An 18,917-nucleotide genomic window follows, 5' to 3' on the forward strand; every position below is an offset into this window, starting at 1 on the left:
ACAAAAAAAGCGACAAAAATTACGAATAAAAACAAAAAAGTTCGAAAAAACAAAAAAAACGATGACAAATTCGACAAAACACCGGGGGAGAAATACACGAATATTGACATCGTAAATTTTTAAGTGTACAGATGTTGTGCTCTTCATCTTCCCTAATATGAGACACAATTTTATTAATAAAACACAACGGGCGCATAGAAGAAGCAGCTTCCGTGCATCCATGTTGTTTTTGGGCAGGTTGGTTGAAAGAAACCCAAATTTTTCGACATAAAAAATGGTTGAAAACGGGTCAGTTTTGACCTGGGAACAACCGGAGGGATAAGAACTGTAAAGTTGTCCTTCAATCCTCTCGATGCTGCAGCCAGAGCAGCCAGCCGCAGTTTCCTTTTCTCCTTCTTAGTCTCACGTTGAACGCCTGAAACACATCTGAACACTCCTGAAACCTGGCTTTGCTTTTAGTGTGTGTGTGTGTGTGTGATAACGTCTGTTTGTGCTGCATGTGAAGTTTGGTATTGATAGTGGCGTGATATGCTGTTGTGTACGTCTTGTGAAGTGTATTGTGTAGCTCTTGTGAGTGTGTGTGTTGTTATTGTGTGTGTGTGTGTGGTTAGTATTATGTTGATGATAACGTACTGAGGTGTGTGGTGAGGTGTTGTTGTGTGTATGCATGAGCTGTTTTTATGTATTGTATATCGTGAATGTTATGTGTGTTGTATCGTGAATGTGTGAATGCATGTGAGGTGTGTGTGCGTGTCTGTACTGGGTTGTGTGTTTGTGCTGAGGGGTGTGTGTTATTGTGTGTGTATGTTGGTGTTATTATTTTGTTGTGTTGTGTGGTGTGGTGTGTTTGTTATTGTTATGTATCTGTGCATGAGTTGTGTGTTTATGTGCGTGAGGGTCGTGTTATTGTATGTGTGTGTGTTTGTGTGTGTGCTGAGCTGTGTATTTTTGTTATTGTGTGGTGTGTGTGTTTATATGGTGAGTGTGTGTGTGTATTGTATTGTTTGTTTGTAGGTGTTGTATTATGTGTGAGGGTGTTGTGTGTGCATGATGTGTGTGTTATAGTGTGTCCATCTAGGTATTATTGTGTGTGTTTGCATGAGGTGTGTTTTGTATGTGTGGTGTTATTATTATTGTGCGTGCATGAGGTGTGTGTGTGTGCGTGAGGTGTGTGTGTGTGTGTGTGTGTGTGTGCGTGTCTGTGCATGAGGTGTGTGTGTATGTGCGTGAGGTGTGTGTGTGTGTGTGTGTGTGTGTGTATACGTGTGTCCATGCCTGAGGTGTGTGTGTGTGTGTGTGTGTGTGTATGTGCATGAGGTGTGTGTGTGTGTGTGCATGAGGTGTGTGTGTGTGTGTGTACATGAGGTTATTTGTGTAATGGCGTTGAGTGTGTGTGCGTGTGTTAGTGTTATTATTGCATGAGATGTGTGTATGAGGTGTGTGTGTGAGGTGTCCATGCACGAGGTGTGTGTGTGTGTGTGTGTGTGTGTGTGTGTGTGTGTGTGTGTGTGCGTGGCGTGTGATGTGCGTGCGTGAAGTGAAAATTAGCTTTTTGAAATCGTATTTATTTTTCCAGACATGGTGCCAATAACTACATGTGAACTTCTTCTTCTTCTGCATTGATCGAGACATATAATCCAAACATGACTCAGCTTTTCTGGAAAAAGTTGTTTTAAGTTGTTTCTAATCACACTTTGGAATAAATAAAATAACGTTTAAACATACATTAATCTCCAGAGTTTTACTATCTCAAGTTTGACGTTGCTCAAGGCCAAATACAAGTGTTTTTCATTTCAGCATTTGTGAAAGTCCTGAAAAAGTTTAACTGGTTTTGTGTGCTCGCTCATCAACAGTAACCGGTGTGATAGAGATGATAACCGTACGTACACACGAGGGCCGTGCTCGATTGAAGAAATTCTTAGTCGACTAACACCCATTTAACTGTATCGACTAATCGATAAGTTGATTTAATTGACAGATCTGTAAATCTGAGTTTCTCCACAAAGAGTCCTGCTAAAAGCACCACTTTAATTCTTGTGTTTACCAGAGATGAGCTCGTATGGCTCTTGGAAATAAGTCATTCAGCATGAAAACAGCATCAGACATGACTAATGGACTACAGAGATCTAAGTTGACTAAGACCAAAACAATCGATTAGTCGACTAATCGGCTAAGATGGAGCAGCCCTAGTACACACCGCCGACGACTTGAGCTTCTAAAGTTACCGGAAGTCATTCAGTTTCAACGGAAGCTTCTCTCAGCGGCAAGCAGCGGCAAAACACCAGCAACCAATCGGAATATAGACGTCCTTTGTGCTGGCTGATCCCGGAGAAACATACGATGTAAACTTTAGTTCCTACCAGAACATTAGTTCAGAGAAAATGGAGGAGAAGCTCATAATGGCCGTTGCTGGGTTCCCCCTATCAGTTATGATATGAGGTTATTTGCGTATAGGGAACAGTTAACGTTACCTGCCGGTTACATGGGGATCAGTTAACGTTACCTGCAGGTCACATAGGGACCAGTTAACGTTACCTGCAGGTTACATGGGGACCAGTTAACGTTACCTGCCGGTTACATGGGGACCAGTTAACATTACCTGCCGGTTACATGGGGACCAGTTAACGTTACCTGCCGGTCACATGGGGACCAGTTAACGTTACCTGCTGGTCACATGGGGACCAGTTAACGTTACCTGCAGGTTACATAGGGACCAGTTAACGTTACCTGCAGGTCACATAGGGACCAGTTAACGTTACCTGCCGGTTACATAGGGACCAGTTAACGTTACCTGCAGGTTACATAGGGACCAGTTAATGTTACCTGCCGGTTACATAGGGACCAGTTAACGTTACCTGCAGGTCACATAGGGACCAGTTAACGTTACCTGCCGGTCACATGGGGACCAGTTAACGTTACCTGCGGTCACATGGGGACCAGTTATACGTTACCTGCCGGTCACATGGGGACCAGTTAACGTTACCTGCAGGTTACATAGGGACCAGTTGCGTTACCTGCAGGTCACATAGGGACAGTCGTTACCTGCGGTTAAAAGTTACCTGCGGGTTACATAGGGACCAGTTAACGTTACCTGCGGTCACGAGGGGACCAGTTAACGTTACCTGCGGTCACATAGGGACCAGTTAACGTTACCTGCAGGTCACATAGGGACCAGTTAACGTTACCTGCCGGTTACATAGGGACCAGTTAACGTTACCTGCAGGTTACATGGGGACCAGTTAACGTTACCTGCCGGTTACATGGGGACCAGTTAACGTTATCTGTCGGTTACATGGGGACCAGTTAACGTTACCTGTCGGTTACATGGGGACCAGTTAACGTTACATGGGGACCAGTTAACGTTACTTGGTCACATGGGGACCAGTTAACGTTATCTGTCGGTTACATGGGGACCAGTTAACGTTACCTGTCGGTTACATGGGGACCAGTGCGTTACTTGGTCACAATGGGGACCAGTAACGCTTTCGGTCACATGGGGACCAGTTAACGTTATCTGTCGGTTACATGGGGACCAGTTAACGTTACCTACCGGTCACATAGGGACCAGTTAACGTTACCTGCCGGTCACATAGGGACCAGTTAACGTTACCTGCCGGTCACATAGGGACCAGTTAACGTTACCTGGTCACATGGGGACCAGTTAATGTTACATGCCGGTCACCTGGGGACCAGTTAACGTTACCTGCCGGTTACATGGGGACCAGTTAACGTTACCTGCCGGTTACATGGGGACCAGTTAACGTTACCTGCAGGTTACATGGGGACCAGTTAACGTTCGCCGCCGGTTACATGGGGACCAGTTAACGTTACCTGCAGGTTACATGGGGACCAGTTAACGTTACCTGCCGGTTACATGGGGACCAGTTAACGTTACCTGCCGGTTACATGGGGACCAGTTAACGTTACCTGCAGGTTACATGGGGACCAGTTAACGTTACCTGCCGGTTACATGGGGACCAGTTAACGTTACCTGCAGGTTACATGGGGACCAGTTAACGTTACCTGCCGGTTACATGGGGACCAGTTAACGTTACCTGCCGGTTACATGGGGACCAGTTAACGTTACCTGCAGGTCACATGGGGACCAGTTAATGTTACATGCCGGTTACATGGGGACCAGTTAACGTTACGGTCACATGGGGACCAGTTAAGCTTACCGCGGTTACATGGGGACCAGTTAACGTTACCTACGGTCACAGGGGACCAGTTAACGTTACCTGCGGTTACATAGGGACCAGTTAACGTTACCTGCAGGTTATATGGGGACCAGTTAACGTTACCACGGTCACATGGGGACCAGTTAACGTTACCTGCCGGTCACATAGGGACCAGTTAACGTTACCTGCAGGTCACATGGGGACCAGTTAACGTTACCTGGTCACATGGGGACCAGTTAATGTTACATGCCGGTCACCTGGGGACCAGTTAACGTTACCTGCCGGTTACATGGGGACCAGTTAACGTTACTTGGTCACATGGGGACCAGTTAACATTACCTGCAGGTTATATGGGGACCAGTTAACGTTACTTGGTCACATGGGGACCAGTTAACGTTACCTGTCGGTCACCTGGGGACCAGTTAACGTTACTTGGTCACCTGGGGACCAGTTAACGTTCATTGGTCACATAGGGACCAGTTAACGTTACTTGGTCACATAGGGACCAGTTAACGTTACCTGTCGGTCACCTGGGGACCAGTTAACGTTACTTGGTCACTTGGGGACCAGTTAACGTTACTTGGTCACATAGGGACCAGTTAACGTTACCTACCGGTCACATGGGGACCAGTTAACGTTACCTACCGGTCACATGGGGACCAGTTAACGTTACATGGGGACCAGTTAACGTTACCTGCCGGTTACATGGGGACCAGTTAACGTTACCTGGTTACATGGGGACCAGTTAACTTTACCTGCAGGTCACATGGGGAGCAGTTAACGTTACCTGGTTACATGGAGACCAGTTAACGTTACCTGCCGGTTACATGGGGACCAGTTAACGTTACCTGGTTACATGGGGAAGGGAGCAGTTACCGTTCCATTCCACATAGAGGTCTGGGTCACATGGGGGCCAGTTCGCATTCCCCGGTCACATGGGGACCAGTAACGCCATTCCGGTCACATGGGGACCAGTGTACTTACCCGCCCCGACTGGGACCGTTTAACAACTACATGGCGTTAATTACTTGGTCACCTGGGGACCAGTTAACGTTACTTGGTCACATGGGGACCAGTTAACATTACCTGCAGGTCACATGGGGACCAGTTAACGTTACTTGGTCACCTGGGGACCAGTTAACGTTACTTGGTCACCTGGGGACCAGTTAACGTTACTTGGTCACCTGGGGACCAGTTAACGTTACTTGGTCACCTGGGGACCAGTTAACATTACCTGTCGGTTACATGGGGACCAGTTAACATTACCTGTCGGTTACATGGGGACCAGTTAACATTACCTGCAGGTTACATAGGGACCAGTTAACGTTACTTGGTCACATGGGGACCAGTTAACGTTACCTGTCGGTTACATGGGGACCAGTTAACATTACCTGCAGGTTACATAGGGACCAGTTAACGTTACTTGGTCACATGGGGACCAGTTAACGTTACCTGTCGGTTACATGGGGACCAGTTAACATTACCTGCAGGTTACATAGGGACCAGTTAACGTTACTTGGTCACATGGGGACCAGTTAACATTACCTGCAGGTCACATGGGGACCAGTTAACAGTACCTGCAGGTCACATGGGGACCAGTTAACGTTGCTGGACATGGGGACCAGTTAACGTTACCTGTCGGTTTACGGGGACCAGTTAACAGTACCTGCAGGTCACATGGGGACCAGTTAACGTTACGTACATGGGGACCAGTTAACGTTACCTACGGTCACATGGGGACCAGTTAACGTTACCTACGGTCACATGGGGACCAGTTAACGTTACCAGTCGGTTTATCCAGTTAACATTACCTGCCGGTCACATAGGGACCAGTTAACGTTACCTGCCGGTCACATGGGGACCAGTTAACGTTACCTGCCGGTCACATGGGGACCAGTTAACGTTACCTGCCGGTCACATGGGGACCAGTTAACGTTACCTGCAGGTCACATGGGGACCAGTTAACGTTACCTGCAGGTCACATGGGGACCAGTTAACGTTACTTGGTTACATGGGGACCAGTTAACATTACCTGCCGTCACATGGGGACCAGTTAACGTTACCTGCAGGTCACATGGGGACCAGTTAACGTTACTTGGTCACATGGGGACCAGTTAACGTTACCTACCGGTCACATGGGGACCAGTTAACGTTACCTACCGGTCACATAGGGACCAGTTAACGTTACCTACCGGTCACATGGGGACCAGTTAACGTTACCTGCAGGTTACATGGGGACCAGTTAACGTTACCTGCCGGTTACATGGGGACCAGTTAACGTTACCTGCCGGTCACATAGGGACCAGTTAACGTTACCTGCCGGTCACATAGGGACCAGTTAACGTTACCTGCCGGTCACATGGGGACCAGTTAACGTTACCTGCCGGTCACATGGGGACCAGTTAACGTTACCTGCAGGTTACATGGGGACCAGTTAACGTTACCTGCCGGTCACATGGGGACCAGTTAACGTTACCTGCCGGTCACATGGGGACCAGTTAACGTTACCTGCCGGTCACATGGGGACCAGTTAACGTTACCTGGTCACATATAAAAATAAATAAATAAAAATTTAACTATTATTGCCACTGTTCATCACACCCCCGACCGGCACAGTCAGACACCCCCTACCAAGAGTCTGGGTCTGTCCCAGGTTTCTTCCTAAAAGGGAGTTTTTCCTCACCACTGTTGCACTGAATGCTCTTGGGGGGAATTACTGTAATTGTTGGGGCTTTGTAAATGATAGAGTAGGTCTAGACCACACTCTATCTGTAAAGTATCTCGAAATAACTCTTGTCATAATTTGATACTATGAATTGAATTGAATAAATCGAAACGCAACACCTGACCGCTCATTTACCGCGCACAAGCCCGAGCCCGGGTAAAATGATAGAAATTAAGACCGAACCTGTCGGCCAAAGATCTTCAGCTCTACTGGAAAGTACTCGTAGAGACGATAAAGTCTGCGAGTCGGGCGCCGAGACGCTCCCGGTGGGGTACGGCACGTGGCGGAGGAGACGCAACTAAACCAGAACGCAGCGCAGGCTTCCACGGTGCTGCGGTGGGAAGTCAGGGTAAGTCTTCCACAAAACAATACTCAGGATTCATACAGTACAGGCCAAGAGTTTGGACACACCTTCTCATTCAATGCGTTTCCTTTTCATTTTCATGACTATTTACATTGTAGATTCTCACTGAAGGCATCAAAACTATGAATGAACACATATGGAATTATGTACTTAACAAAAAAGTGTGAAATAACTGAAAACATGTCTTATATTTTAGATTCTTCAAAGTAGCCACCCTTTGCTTTTTTATTAATAAGGGAAAAACTTCCACTAATGAACCCTGACAAAGCACACCTGTGAAGGTAAAACCATTTCAGGTGACTACCTCATGAAGCTCATTGAGAGAACACCAAGGGTTTGCAGAGTTATAAAAAAAGCAAAGGGTGGCTACTTTGAGGAATCTAAAATATAAGACATGTTTTCTCAAATTCAAATCTCAAATTTGCTGGAAGTTGGTCAGGGTTTACCCAAAATTAAGATTATGACTTTTCTATTGAAGATATCTGCAATAAAAATCCTGTTCAGCCATTAAACCAGTTTATACACACACACACACAAAACCGGTTTGCACATGTGCGTGCACACACACAGACACACGCACACACACACACAGACACACGCACACACACACACACAACTGGTTTGCGCACACACAGACACACACAACCGGTTTGCACACACACAGACACTAACACTCATACACGCACACACAGACACTAACACTCATACACGCACACACAGACACACTCACACACACTCATATACACAAACAGACACTAACACACTCATACACACACACACCAAACCAGTTTGCCATAGAATGAGAACGAGGCCCTGATTACAATATCATTTCTATAAATCATCAGACAGTAAAAATCATTGACATATGGTAAAAATAGTCTGGATGAAATGGAAGTACCGCCATAGGAAGAGAGGGGGCGGGGCTCTCCTCTGATTGGTTAGCCAGACTGCCTCTCCTCTGATTGGTTAGCCAGACTGCCTCGCAATAATTGTACGTCCGGTGGTCATGTTGTGCGACTGAAGCTGCTGCTGCCGAGCACAACATCGTGAGTAAAAACCACTGACATATATAAAAACGCAGCTAGTTTGATACCAAAGTGCCTCGTGTTCCCGGGTTACTCGCGCGCTTCCACACATGGCGAAGAGACGAGCAGCTGAGGACTCTCTGCTGCACGAGCCTCCCTCTAAAAGCTGCTTCCGGCCCCTCAGCAGTGTGGAGCGGCTGCTGGACAGCATGGCTCCGGCGGCCGGGGGTTTGAGCCCGCCGTCCCTGCAGGCTCTGGTGGGCGGCCGCTGCAGGAAGAGGCCGCACGGGCACTACCTGGAAGACCCACAGAAACCAGAGGAAACGGACACAACTGTGCCTCCCGACACCGGGAAACACGCAGCAGCAGCGGCAGCAGCTTTGACTTCTTCTGGAAGGATCCAGGACCGTCGCGGCTCCAGCGCGCTCACGAGCTCCAAGAAGCGTCCGCGAGACGACAGCGCGGGTCCAGAGACGGCCGTCCCGGTTCTTCCCAAAGCTGCTGCGGACAAAGTAAGTTGCAGGAGTTTGACAGTGCGCAGATAATGAGGATTATCAGAGAAAAGTGAGTCGGTGTAATGGCGCTAAACGTCCGCTAGATGTCGCCCTTTACATGTTAAATATAGTGACCCTTTATTTAGAGCAGGGATCTTCAACAGGGGTCCGGGACCCCTAGGGGGCCTCCAAATAATTGTTCATTTTTGAAAGTTTAAAAAAGAAATTAAAGTCTTAACATGATTCCAACATATTATTAGCAAATATAAATCCACTGATGGTAGGCTTACTGGCCCATATAAGTAAGGTAGTCACAAAGGTAGCCATCCACAGATACAGTTCATCCCAAAGGAGTGACTGTTTCACATTTAAGGGTTAACATTAAAACATGATTTATAAAATCATGCCAACACTTATTTGGCTATTTGAATAGCTTAGTATTCTATGCAAAAAAAGCTATCTATAAATGCTTTAGGCTGCCCTTTAAAGTTATTGTAGTACCAGATTAATATGCAACTTAATTTTATACAATATATGTAGTAGGGGGTCCCTGATCCGTCTTCTGTTTCAATTAAGGGGTTCTTGGCTTAAAAAACGTTGAAGACCTCTGATTTAGTGTGGTCAACTAGGGAATCAAATGTCCTGAGCACACCGATCTGCGATTGGTTCCGAGGCGGTCATGTGTTTCGTGGACTCCATGTTTGATACCAACATTCATCTGATTCCCAGTGACATAGTGCAGGGAATAGTGGAAACATGTAATAAATCATTGAAAAAATGCCCAACTGTTGTGCGTTTGGCTGCAGTGAAAGACAGGGAAGCAGCAAAAGATTTCACAAGTCCCCCCTGTGAAGCAAAAAGTACGGGAGCTGTTCATTATTGTGAGGTAAATGTCAATTTCTCTGTTCGATATGATAACAAATTACACAGGACAAATATAGTAATACCATTGTTAATGTGTAAATTGCTGAAAAAAGTAAACATAGGGCACTAGTTAAATAGCCGGCAGTTGTCCCAGATAATCTGTCAACATGAGCGGCTCTCAGTGGGTCAAACCAGTGGTGTAGTAGTCTAATGCATTGTAGTGAATATACTGTACTGTATATATATTGTCCAGAATCTGCCTTTGGGGCAGAGAGGGAGGGAGGGGGGGGGGCATATCATAGTGGGGGAGTCTGGGTGTCCTCCCCCAGGGAAGTTTTGAGCATCAATGACTTAATTTCCTGTATTCAGATTCACTTTCATGCACCAATTTACGGTGGAAATCCCTTTTATTTAGCTCATGTGAAGAATTAATTAGGTAAAAAATGTATTAGGTAAACCGTCACAAGCGATAAAATAAAGTCTTCTGGCCATTTTATGTTTTCCGTACGTTGTACATTCTGTCGATTTTTACTGCAGACATTTAAAAAGTTAATTATTTATAATAAAAAAAGAGTCTACAGGCCTGCGTTCAAAAACCTCCCGTAATTAGCAGGTTACTGGTTGTTGGTGGATGAACTAATGGTGTGTTCACACCAAGGCGTTTCCATACCAAGTCAATGCAAAGACGCGAATAGACGAAATGAGGTGAGGACACGAAATTCGCTTAATTCATGTAGTTAAAATATTTGAACTCAAGTGAGAAATTTGGGTGTCAATGTGTAGCAAAAGCCAATCAGTGTTTAGAGGAGGATGAGGAGGAGTTTTCGGGCAAGTTTGACTAGCTGGTAAGTTGTGAATTGATATCTCTGCGGCAGCAAATGTAACCTGCAGCCAGGGTCAGTCTAGGAATTCTCCGTTGGCTTTGCGAGCTGGAAAACTCAAATTCTGGTCAGGCCAATCACATTGTGTATAGAGTCGGTGGGCCGGGCTTAACATAAGGACAGCAGAGTAGCATGAATTCCCTGCTACTCGAAAACAAAGAAGCTGCTGGCGAACAGCGGCCTTTCGAATCGGCTTTTGGCCGCGACACTGGAAGACTTGGAGTTAAGAACTGAAGTCATTCTTGAAAAAGGAAGACGCGTTCGTAGTTTTACTGACCGGATACGGCAAAAAGTTTAATCTATCAACTAGCGTTGCTCTGGTTGGCTGTGAGTGCAGAGGGAATCTGAAAGACAACCGTTGATCCCGCCCCTCGGATTGAGCCCTGACCAATGGCGAGTTCCCAGACCCCAACATCTGGATGTGGGTCTGGCTGGTCAGGCTACTGTTGCTGTGTTTGTTAGAGCTCTGGTAGAACCAGACTCCATCCACAAAACGAGCATTTTAAAAGTCGTTTGCTTGTCGTCTTGCGGACACACCTGATAAAGTATCAATTCAGACTTTTTACTCATCGGCATCCTGATGTTGTTATTTCGGGAATACTTTCCATCGGTTTATAGCGAGAAAACAAATCGACGCAACGTTTACTTAAAGTCGCGCTGGAAGAAACGGAGAGATAAAAAAAAAAGAATCATTTGACAGAAAACGGTAACTGTGAAAAATAAAATCTACTTGTGTTTTGTTGGTTAAGAACACAACAGGACACAAGTGGTCCTTTCATTGACCCTCGTGTGTGTGTGTGTGTGTGTGTGTGTGTGTGTGTGTGTGTGTGTGTGTGTGTGTGTGTGTGTGTGTGTGTGTGTGTGTGTGTGTGTGTGTGTGTGTGTGTGTGTGTAGATGCATGACGTGAGATGTGTGTGTGTGTGTGTGTGTGAATGCATGACGTGAGATGTGTGTGTGTGTGTGTGTGTGTGTGTGAATGCATGACGTGAGATGTGTGTGTGTGTGTGAGAATGCATGACGAGAGATGTGTGTGTGAGGTGTATGTATGTGTGAGGTGCGTGCATGTGTGCGTGCGCTGTGTGTGAATGCATGACGTGAGATGTGTGTGTGTGTGTGCGCACGCGGTGTGTGCGTGTGAGGTCCGTGCATGTGTGTGTGCGCGTGCGCTGTGTGAATGCATGACGTGAGGTGTGTGTGTGTGTGTGCGCATGTGAGATGTGTGTGTGTGCGTGCGCGCGGTGTGTGCGTAATGGTATGTGTGTCGTGCGCTGTGTGAATGCATGACGGTAAAGAGGTGTTGTTTATGTGTTAGCGTCGCGCTGTGTGTGAATGTATGAGGTGTGTGTGTGTGTGTGTGTGTGTGTGTGTGTGTGTGTGAGGTGCGTGCGTGCGCTGTGTGAATGCATGAGGTGTGTGCGCATGTGAGATGTGTGTGTGCGTGCGCGCGGTGTGTGTGAGGTGCGTGCATGTGCGCGTGCGCTGTGTGTGAATGTATGACGTGAGATATGTGTGTGTGTGTGTGAGGTGCGCTGTGTGCGTGTGTGCGTGTGTGTGTGTGTGTGTGTGTGTGTGTGTGTGTGTGTGTGTGTGTGTGTGTGTGCGTACACCCCCACCATACCGCCACACAACCCTGCGGACAATCACCGGATCGCTTTCTTTTGATTGGCCCGTGAGACTGGCTTGACTCCTCCCCCTTTTGCTGAGGCTGCAGAGCCCGTTTCTGTCCCCTGAGTTTAACCTTCTCTCCCTCTGGTTCTCATCTCTCAGGCGGATGAAGCCCCCGACGCTGAAGACTGCTCTTTCAACTCGTTCCAGTACTGGAGGGTCCCCCTGGCGGCGCCGGACCTCTCCCTGCTGGACGAAGACGCCACCGGCTGTCCCCGAAGCAAAGACGAGTCAAAGGCCAAAGACGCTTGCTGCTCTGACGCCATGGAAACCTGAAGCTGATGGGTGAAGCGAGCGTGCTCTACTCTCTCCGTACATCAGCAGTCACACGTGATGATGATGATGATGATGATGAGATATGTGATGCGTCTCAGCAGATAGAAGCGACACGTTCAGGGTTGTTAGGAAAGCGTCCAGGCGAGATGCAACAACCACACGTCGCAGACTGTGTGAGCCCGGTGCAGCTGCTCCGTTATGGGAAATTAATATCGCAATCCCCATTATTTAGGTCAATATTGACATCCGGGTTATTAACCACTAGGGGTGGGAATCCCCAGAGGCCTCACGATACGATATCAGCCCGATACTTGTCTCACGATACCATATTATTGCAGAATATTGCAATGTATTACCTTTTTTTTTCCCAATTTTGAAATGATGTCCACAAAAGGAAACTTTGTCAACATCTGTTTTATTGAAAAAGATACATGTCTCTGTTTGTTCATCTCACTTCAATTTTATTGCTTTAAAATCAGATTGTCAAGCAGACAGACTGACCAACACATATATAATAATAGATCCATACTTGGCGTCTGTGTACCGATACCCAGGAAAAATATTGCGATACTACGCTGTATCGATTTCCCCCCCCCACCCCTATTAACCACGATTCCTCGTTGACTTTTGGAAAGATGTTGCATCTTTTGAACTTAAAAAAAAAGAGTGGAAAAAGTTCAACTAATCAACAGTGGAAACACCTTTAAACTGTGACATTTCCCTTCGTACTTTCCCACGTTTTAACTTTTATTTTTCATTCAGAACATGAGACAAAATAAGAGTTTACTCGCAAAATGTAATGTGGAAAATAATAAATTTTTTCTCCATCGCTCTGTTTTTGGTTTTTTTTGCAATCTCGATTTAAAATGTGATTAATTGCGCAGCTGATATCTGCACTGTTCTTACAGTGGATAAATTTAAAGTAGGGATGCACTGAGTCCAGATTTTCAGGGTTGGTCTGAATCCTGAATCCTCTGGTTGAGACTGTGCTGACTCCTCCTCCCATCCTCAGTCCATGAACCCAGTAAACACATGAATGAAGTAAACAGGGACTGTCCTTCCTTTGCTGTACCTGAAGTTGCTGCATTCTGGCTGCTGTCTGGAGATTCCTTCGTGCACAACTCGTATTCTTTCAGATGTTTCAGACCAGATGTTGTAACAGCGGCCATGTTGTGTATAGTTTAGGGTCCTCGCCACCACCAGACCAATCAGCATTGAACAGATTGAACATGTAGCTGGACTTGAATGGCCTTCTTTTGACTGAAAGTTCTGCCAAACAACAACTTGTTCTGCTCACCAGATCCATGTCCACTTCCTCACAGCCTACTGCATTGAACGCTCCGCCTACGTCAGGGGTGTCAAACTCAATTCCCCGAAGGGCCACGCTTCAAAACAGGAAACCAATCCAGGGCCAGACATGTTTAGGTCATTCACGTGCTATTATTTCATCGTAAAAGTCAAGCATCTTTTATTGTATTATTGCACGTCTCATATAATCTTCTCACTTACAGCCATGTGGGCCAAAGTCTGTTGTGAACCTAAATTGATATGCGGGCTGGATCAGAATCTGCGAGGGGCCAGATTTGGCCCGCGGGCCTTGAGTTTGACACCTGTGACCTACGTAAACACCTTCCCGTGATCAACGATCCTATGGGGACATGCATAGGTTAAACAAAAACACAGAGCAGCACATACACTCACAAAAATAAACACCACACATTTAACTAGGAAAGAAGAACAGTGCAACATTAATATGAAGTGCCATAGGTAATGTTGGGGAGGAGGCCTTCTATTTTTTGGCATTTGGTTGCCAATGTCTAAGTGTGACAGCCCCTAAAGCTAATGATGTGCTCAGTCTTCACTGCCGTCATCTTCAGAAACCGATGTGAGGCTATCGTAGGCCCACATGTTAGGTCGAAAACATGCTTAAATACACGTTAAAACATGCACAGTTTCACAAAAGCTGATGCATTTAAGATGCTTGCTCCTTCACTTCGCTCCTTAATTTCTCTAACATCAAAACATGCATTACATTTCCCTAGGGTTACACAACAGCAAACACTCAAAACATTTCAAAAAGCAGTAGAAAACATGCTTAAATACACATTCACTTCGCTCCTTAATGTATCTAACATCAAAACATGCATTACATTTTCCTATGGGGACAAAAACACAGAGCAGCACTTACACTCACAAAAATACACACCACACATTTAACTAGGAAAGAAGAACAGTACAAACATTAATTTGAAGTGCCATAGGTACATGGTGAAACTTTAGCCTAATTTAGGGAAACTGGCTCCTTTCAAAAATCTTTGGGACCAAATTCTAAAGTTCTGCAGAAACCCAACCCTCTCAAAAAGCCCAATATTCAGCCCAATCCTGGATTCAGTGCGTCCCTGGTTTAAATAAACATCTGAGGCTTCATCTACGCTTCTACGTTTTTGGTTTCTAAGGTAATATCGTCTGCTGCATTTGCGCCTGGCGTTTCCGTGGCTCGGAAACGTAAACATTTGGAAACTTCGTAGACGGGCACGAACGGAGACATTTTACGAAACTGCTCGCTGTTGATCTCTATGTCAGAAAGCGGACTACTGCAAACTTCAACTTATGATTATATCATATGTATAAGGAAGGGTCTGCATGTTACGGTTCATGTTATAATCTCTACACCAGTGGTTCTCAAACTTTTGTCAATAATGTTCCCCTTTTGAATTGTTTCTCTAAGCCAAGTACAGCGCTGTCAGCGATAGATTTACTAAACTACAGCCTCGGAACTGGAAAATATTTAGATGCTGATGAGAAAAGGAGACAAAAACTGTAAAAAAAAAATACAAAAACTTGGAAAACGATTAAGGAAGGAAGGCAAGAATAGGTCAAAATAGTATCAAAAACAGTGAAATAAGAAGGAAAAAGCGAGAAACTTGTAAAAGTAGGACAGAAGAAGGAAGGAAGGATAGATCAGGTCCAAAGAAGGCGACACAAATGTCACATTTTTGGTAGAAAAAAAAAAAACTTCTACATAAAGAGGAACAATGTTCTGGACAACAGCCTTGTTACATATCTCCCGTACCCCCTGAAGGCCTCCAGAGTACCCCTAGGGGGACATGTACCCCCTGCAGTCCTCCAGAGTACCCCTAGGGGGACATGTACCCCCTGCAGTCCTCCAGAGTACCCCTAGGGGGACACATACCCCCTGCAGTCCTCCAGAGTACCCCTAGGGGGACACATACCCCCTGCAGTCCTCTAAAGTACCCCTAGGGGGACACGTACCCCCTACAGTCCTCTAAAGTACAACTAGGGGGACACGTACCCCCTGCAGTCCTCCAGAGTACCACTAGGGGGACACGTACCCCCTGCAGTCCTCCAGAGTACCACTAGGGGGACACGTACCCCCTGCAGTCCTCCAGAGTACCACTAGAGGGACACGTACTCCCTGCAGTCCTCTAGAGTACCCCTAGGGGGACACGTACCCCTGCAGTCCTCCAGAGTACCTCTAGGGGGACACGTACCCCCTGCAGTCCTCCAGAGTACCCCTAGGGGGACACGTACCCCCTGCAGTCCTCCAGAGTACCCCTAGGGGGACACGTACCCCCTGCAGTCCTCCAGAGTACCCCTAGGGGGACACGTACCCCCTGCAGTCCTCCAGAGTACCCCTAGGGGGACACGTACCCCCTGCAGTCCTCTAGAGTACCTGTCGGTACACGATCCGTTCTGCACATGCGCAAAATGTTCGCGCTCGCTGTATGTACGATGATTCCCGACGCCGCCCGATCTGTTCCACGCTTCCTGTCGACAGCCAAGCTAACGTTAGTTTAGCTAACGGTAGTTTAGCTAACGGCTAATTCGGCTAACCGCTAGCTGAGACGGCATGTAATAACTTTTAAAAAGACCCTCAAAATAAAACCTCAAAATAAAACGTTAACATATATAACAGCTGTTAGGTCAGCTCTACTTTACTACTTGTGCTCATTTAAAATACAATCACTCAATAATTGTGTTTATTGTTATTACTGTAAATTCTTAATGTAGCCGTAGCCTGCTTCTCCCATTAAGTTTGTTATTTTAGACTGAATCTAGCTAGCTAGCGGTTAGCCGAATTAGCTGGCTAAAGGCTAGCGTGGAACCTAGGGGGGACACGTACCCCCATTTGAGAAACACTGGTCTAGAATATCTTTCCGAGTGTGTTTTGTGTAAATCATTCCCATGTTTAGAGATTATATGAGTTTGTAGATGTTGGAAATGTCTATTTTTCTAAATACTGTTAAAGGGAGAGACTCTAGAGGCAAAAACATGTTGTTTAATGTATAGATTATAGATTTTGGACTATTTATCGTCCATAAAATGTGTTCTTTCAGACGAGTGGACAGAACATTTATTTTTCTACACGTAAAAGTTAAGTAGTAAGTTAAAAGTTAGCATTAGCTAATGCCTCATTTAGCATATTTAACCCTCCTCCTGTTGTCATTGTGTTTTCAAAAAGTTTCTGTATCACAAAATTTGGGTTTTCTTTCAAACAAATTGTCACCGTGTGGACGGTAACGTTTGGTAAAGGTTAGGTAAAGGTTAGGTAAAGGTTTGCGTGGTAAAGGTTTGGTAAAGGTTAGGTAAAGGTTAGGTAAAGGTTTGGTAAAGGTTAGGTAAAGGTTAGGTAAAGGTTTCTGTGTTAGATGTTGACTGTTGACCTCCTCCTGTAATGTTGTCATTCATTCCTCTGTTTACAATAAAATACACAACCAAACATGTCTAATGGGGTCTGAATACTGTGTGTTTTTGTGTGTCTCTGTGTGTGTGTGTGTGTGTGTGTGTGTGTGTGTTTGTGTCTCTATTTGTGTGTTTTTCTGTCTGTGTGTTTGTGTCTCTGTGTGTGTGTGTGTGTGTGTGTGTTGTGTCTCTGTTTGTGTGTTTTTCTGTCTCTGTGTGTGTTTTTGTGTGTGTTAGTGTCTCTGTTTGTGTGTTATTGTCTGTGTATTTATGTGTGTGTCTCTGTGTGTCTGTGTTTTTGTGTCTCTGTGTGTGTCTCTGTTTGTGTGTTATTGTCTGTGTATTTATGTGTGTGTCTCTGTGTGTCTGTGTTTTTGTGTCTCTGTGTGTGTTTTTCTGTCTCAGTGTGTGTTTTTGTGTGTGTTAGTGTCTCTGTTTGTGTCTGTTTTTGTGTCTCTGTGTTATTGTCTGTGTTTTGTGTGTGTCTGTGTTTTTGTGTTAGTGTCTGTGTGTGTCTCTGTGTGTGTGTGTGTGTGTCTCTGTGTGTGTGTGTGTGTGTGTGTCTGTTTCTGTGTGTGTTTGTGTCTGTGTGTGTGTTTTTGTGTTTGTGTCTGTGTGTGTGTTTTTCTGTCTGTGTGTGTTAGTGTCTGTGTTTGTGTCTCTGTGTGTGTTTTTCTGTCTCTGTGTGTGTGTTAGTGTCTCTGTTTGTGTCTGTCTGTGTGTTATTGTCTGTGTTTTTATGTGTGTCTCTGTGTTTTGTGTGTGTGTGTGTGTGTGTGTTGTCTGTGTTTTTGTGTCTGTGTGTTTTTCTGTCTCTGTGTCTGTGTTTTTGTGTGTGTTAGTGTCTCTGTGTGTGTGTGTGTTTTTGTGTCTCTGTTTGTGTGTTTTTGTCTGTTTTTATGTGTGTCTCTGTGTTTTGTGTGTGTGTGTGTGTGTGTGTGTGTGTGTGTGTGTGTGTGTGTGTGTGTGTGTGGTTGTGTGTGTGTGTGTGTGTGTGTTAAAGTAAACTAGCCGACAACATAACAGCCTACAAGTCTACAGCTGAGATGATGAGACCATTAAACACACAGCTGGTTGGATCCTTTACACACACTACACTGGGAGAATACTTTCACTACATTCTCCTGATGATACTTACACACTTATACTTGTAACATAGTATTTTAACATTGCGGTATGAGTACCTTGTACTGCAGTAGAGGATGTGAATACTTGTCCCAGCGCAGTTAGTAGTACAGCCATATAGAGTAATGTGTTTTATAGCTGTGTATAATGTCCCGGCTGTGCGCCCTTTGGCCCTGCGGCGGATCAAAGGGCGCACGGTTATAAATCCTCAGAGATGCACGCTGATTTTTACTCTCACAGACACGGGTTAAACACGGATTAAACACGGGTTAAACACGGATTAACCTGCAGCCAACAGCCTCGGTGAGTACTTTAAAACTAAATCAATATCTGCTGAAGACGCCAGCTCGTTTCCTGCTGATTTAAACACCCAGTTAGGCTATTTATGACCGTTATAAAACTACTTATTTAAAGCAATGAGCTGCCGTTAGCACACAGCTGATGGGATTTCAATGTTAGTAGGTTAAACATGTTAGCATGGCAGCTAAATGTCAGTGTAACCGTTAGCATTAGTAGGCTACAACCAATTTACAGTTTTGGTTTTTTATTATTTTTCGTCTCCAGAATTTTTATTTTTTTTATTTCTACAACTTTAATATTACTTAACTTGAGCTG

The 18,917-nt window shown here is 45.5% G+C and overlaps 1 protein-coding gene and 1 long non-coding RNA gene across 2 annotated transcripts; both read left to right on the top strand.

Moving 5' to 3' along the window:
* The first annotated feature begins 8,244 nt into the window (after window positions 1-8,244).
* On the top strand, window positions 8,245-12,905 carry wu:fa19b12 (uncharacterized protein LOC560551 homolog). The gene is made up of 2 exons (XM_039802427.1): window positions 8,245-8,804; window positions 12,300-12,905. Exons 1-2 carry the CDS (start codon window positions 8,403-8,405, stop codon window positions 12,471-12,473), a joined length of 576 nt encoding a protein of 191 aa, XP_039658361.1. The 5' UTR covers window positions 8,245-8,402; the 3' UTR covers window positions 12,474-12,905.
* Window positions 12,906-16,569: 3,664 nt separating this feature from the next.
* On the top strand, window positions 16,570-17,223 carry LOC120560183. The gene is made up of 2 exons (XR_005639434.1): window positions 16,570-17,038; window positions 17,076-17,223. It is a non-coding gene; the product is annotated as an uncharacterized LOC120560183 (long non-coding RNA).
* The last annotated feature ends 1,694 nt before the right edge of the window (window positions 17,224-18,917 follow it).

The sequence above is a fragment of the Perca fluviatilis genome, chromosome 6 (assembly GCF_010015445.1).
Source record: "Perca fluviatilis chromosome 6, GENO_Pfluv_1.0, whole genome shotgun sequence".
Classification (NCBI taxonomy): Eukaryota; Metazoa; Chordata; class Actinopteri; order Perciformes; family Percidae; genus Perca; species Perca fluviatilis.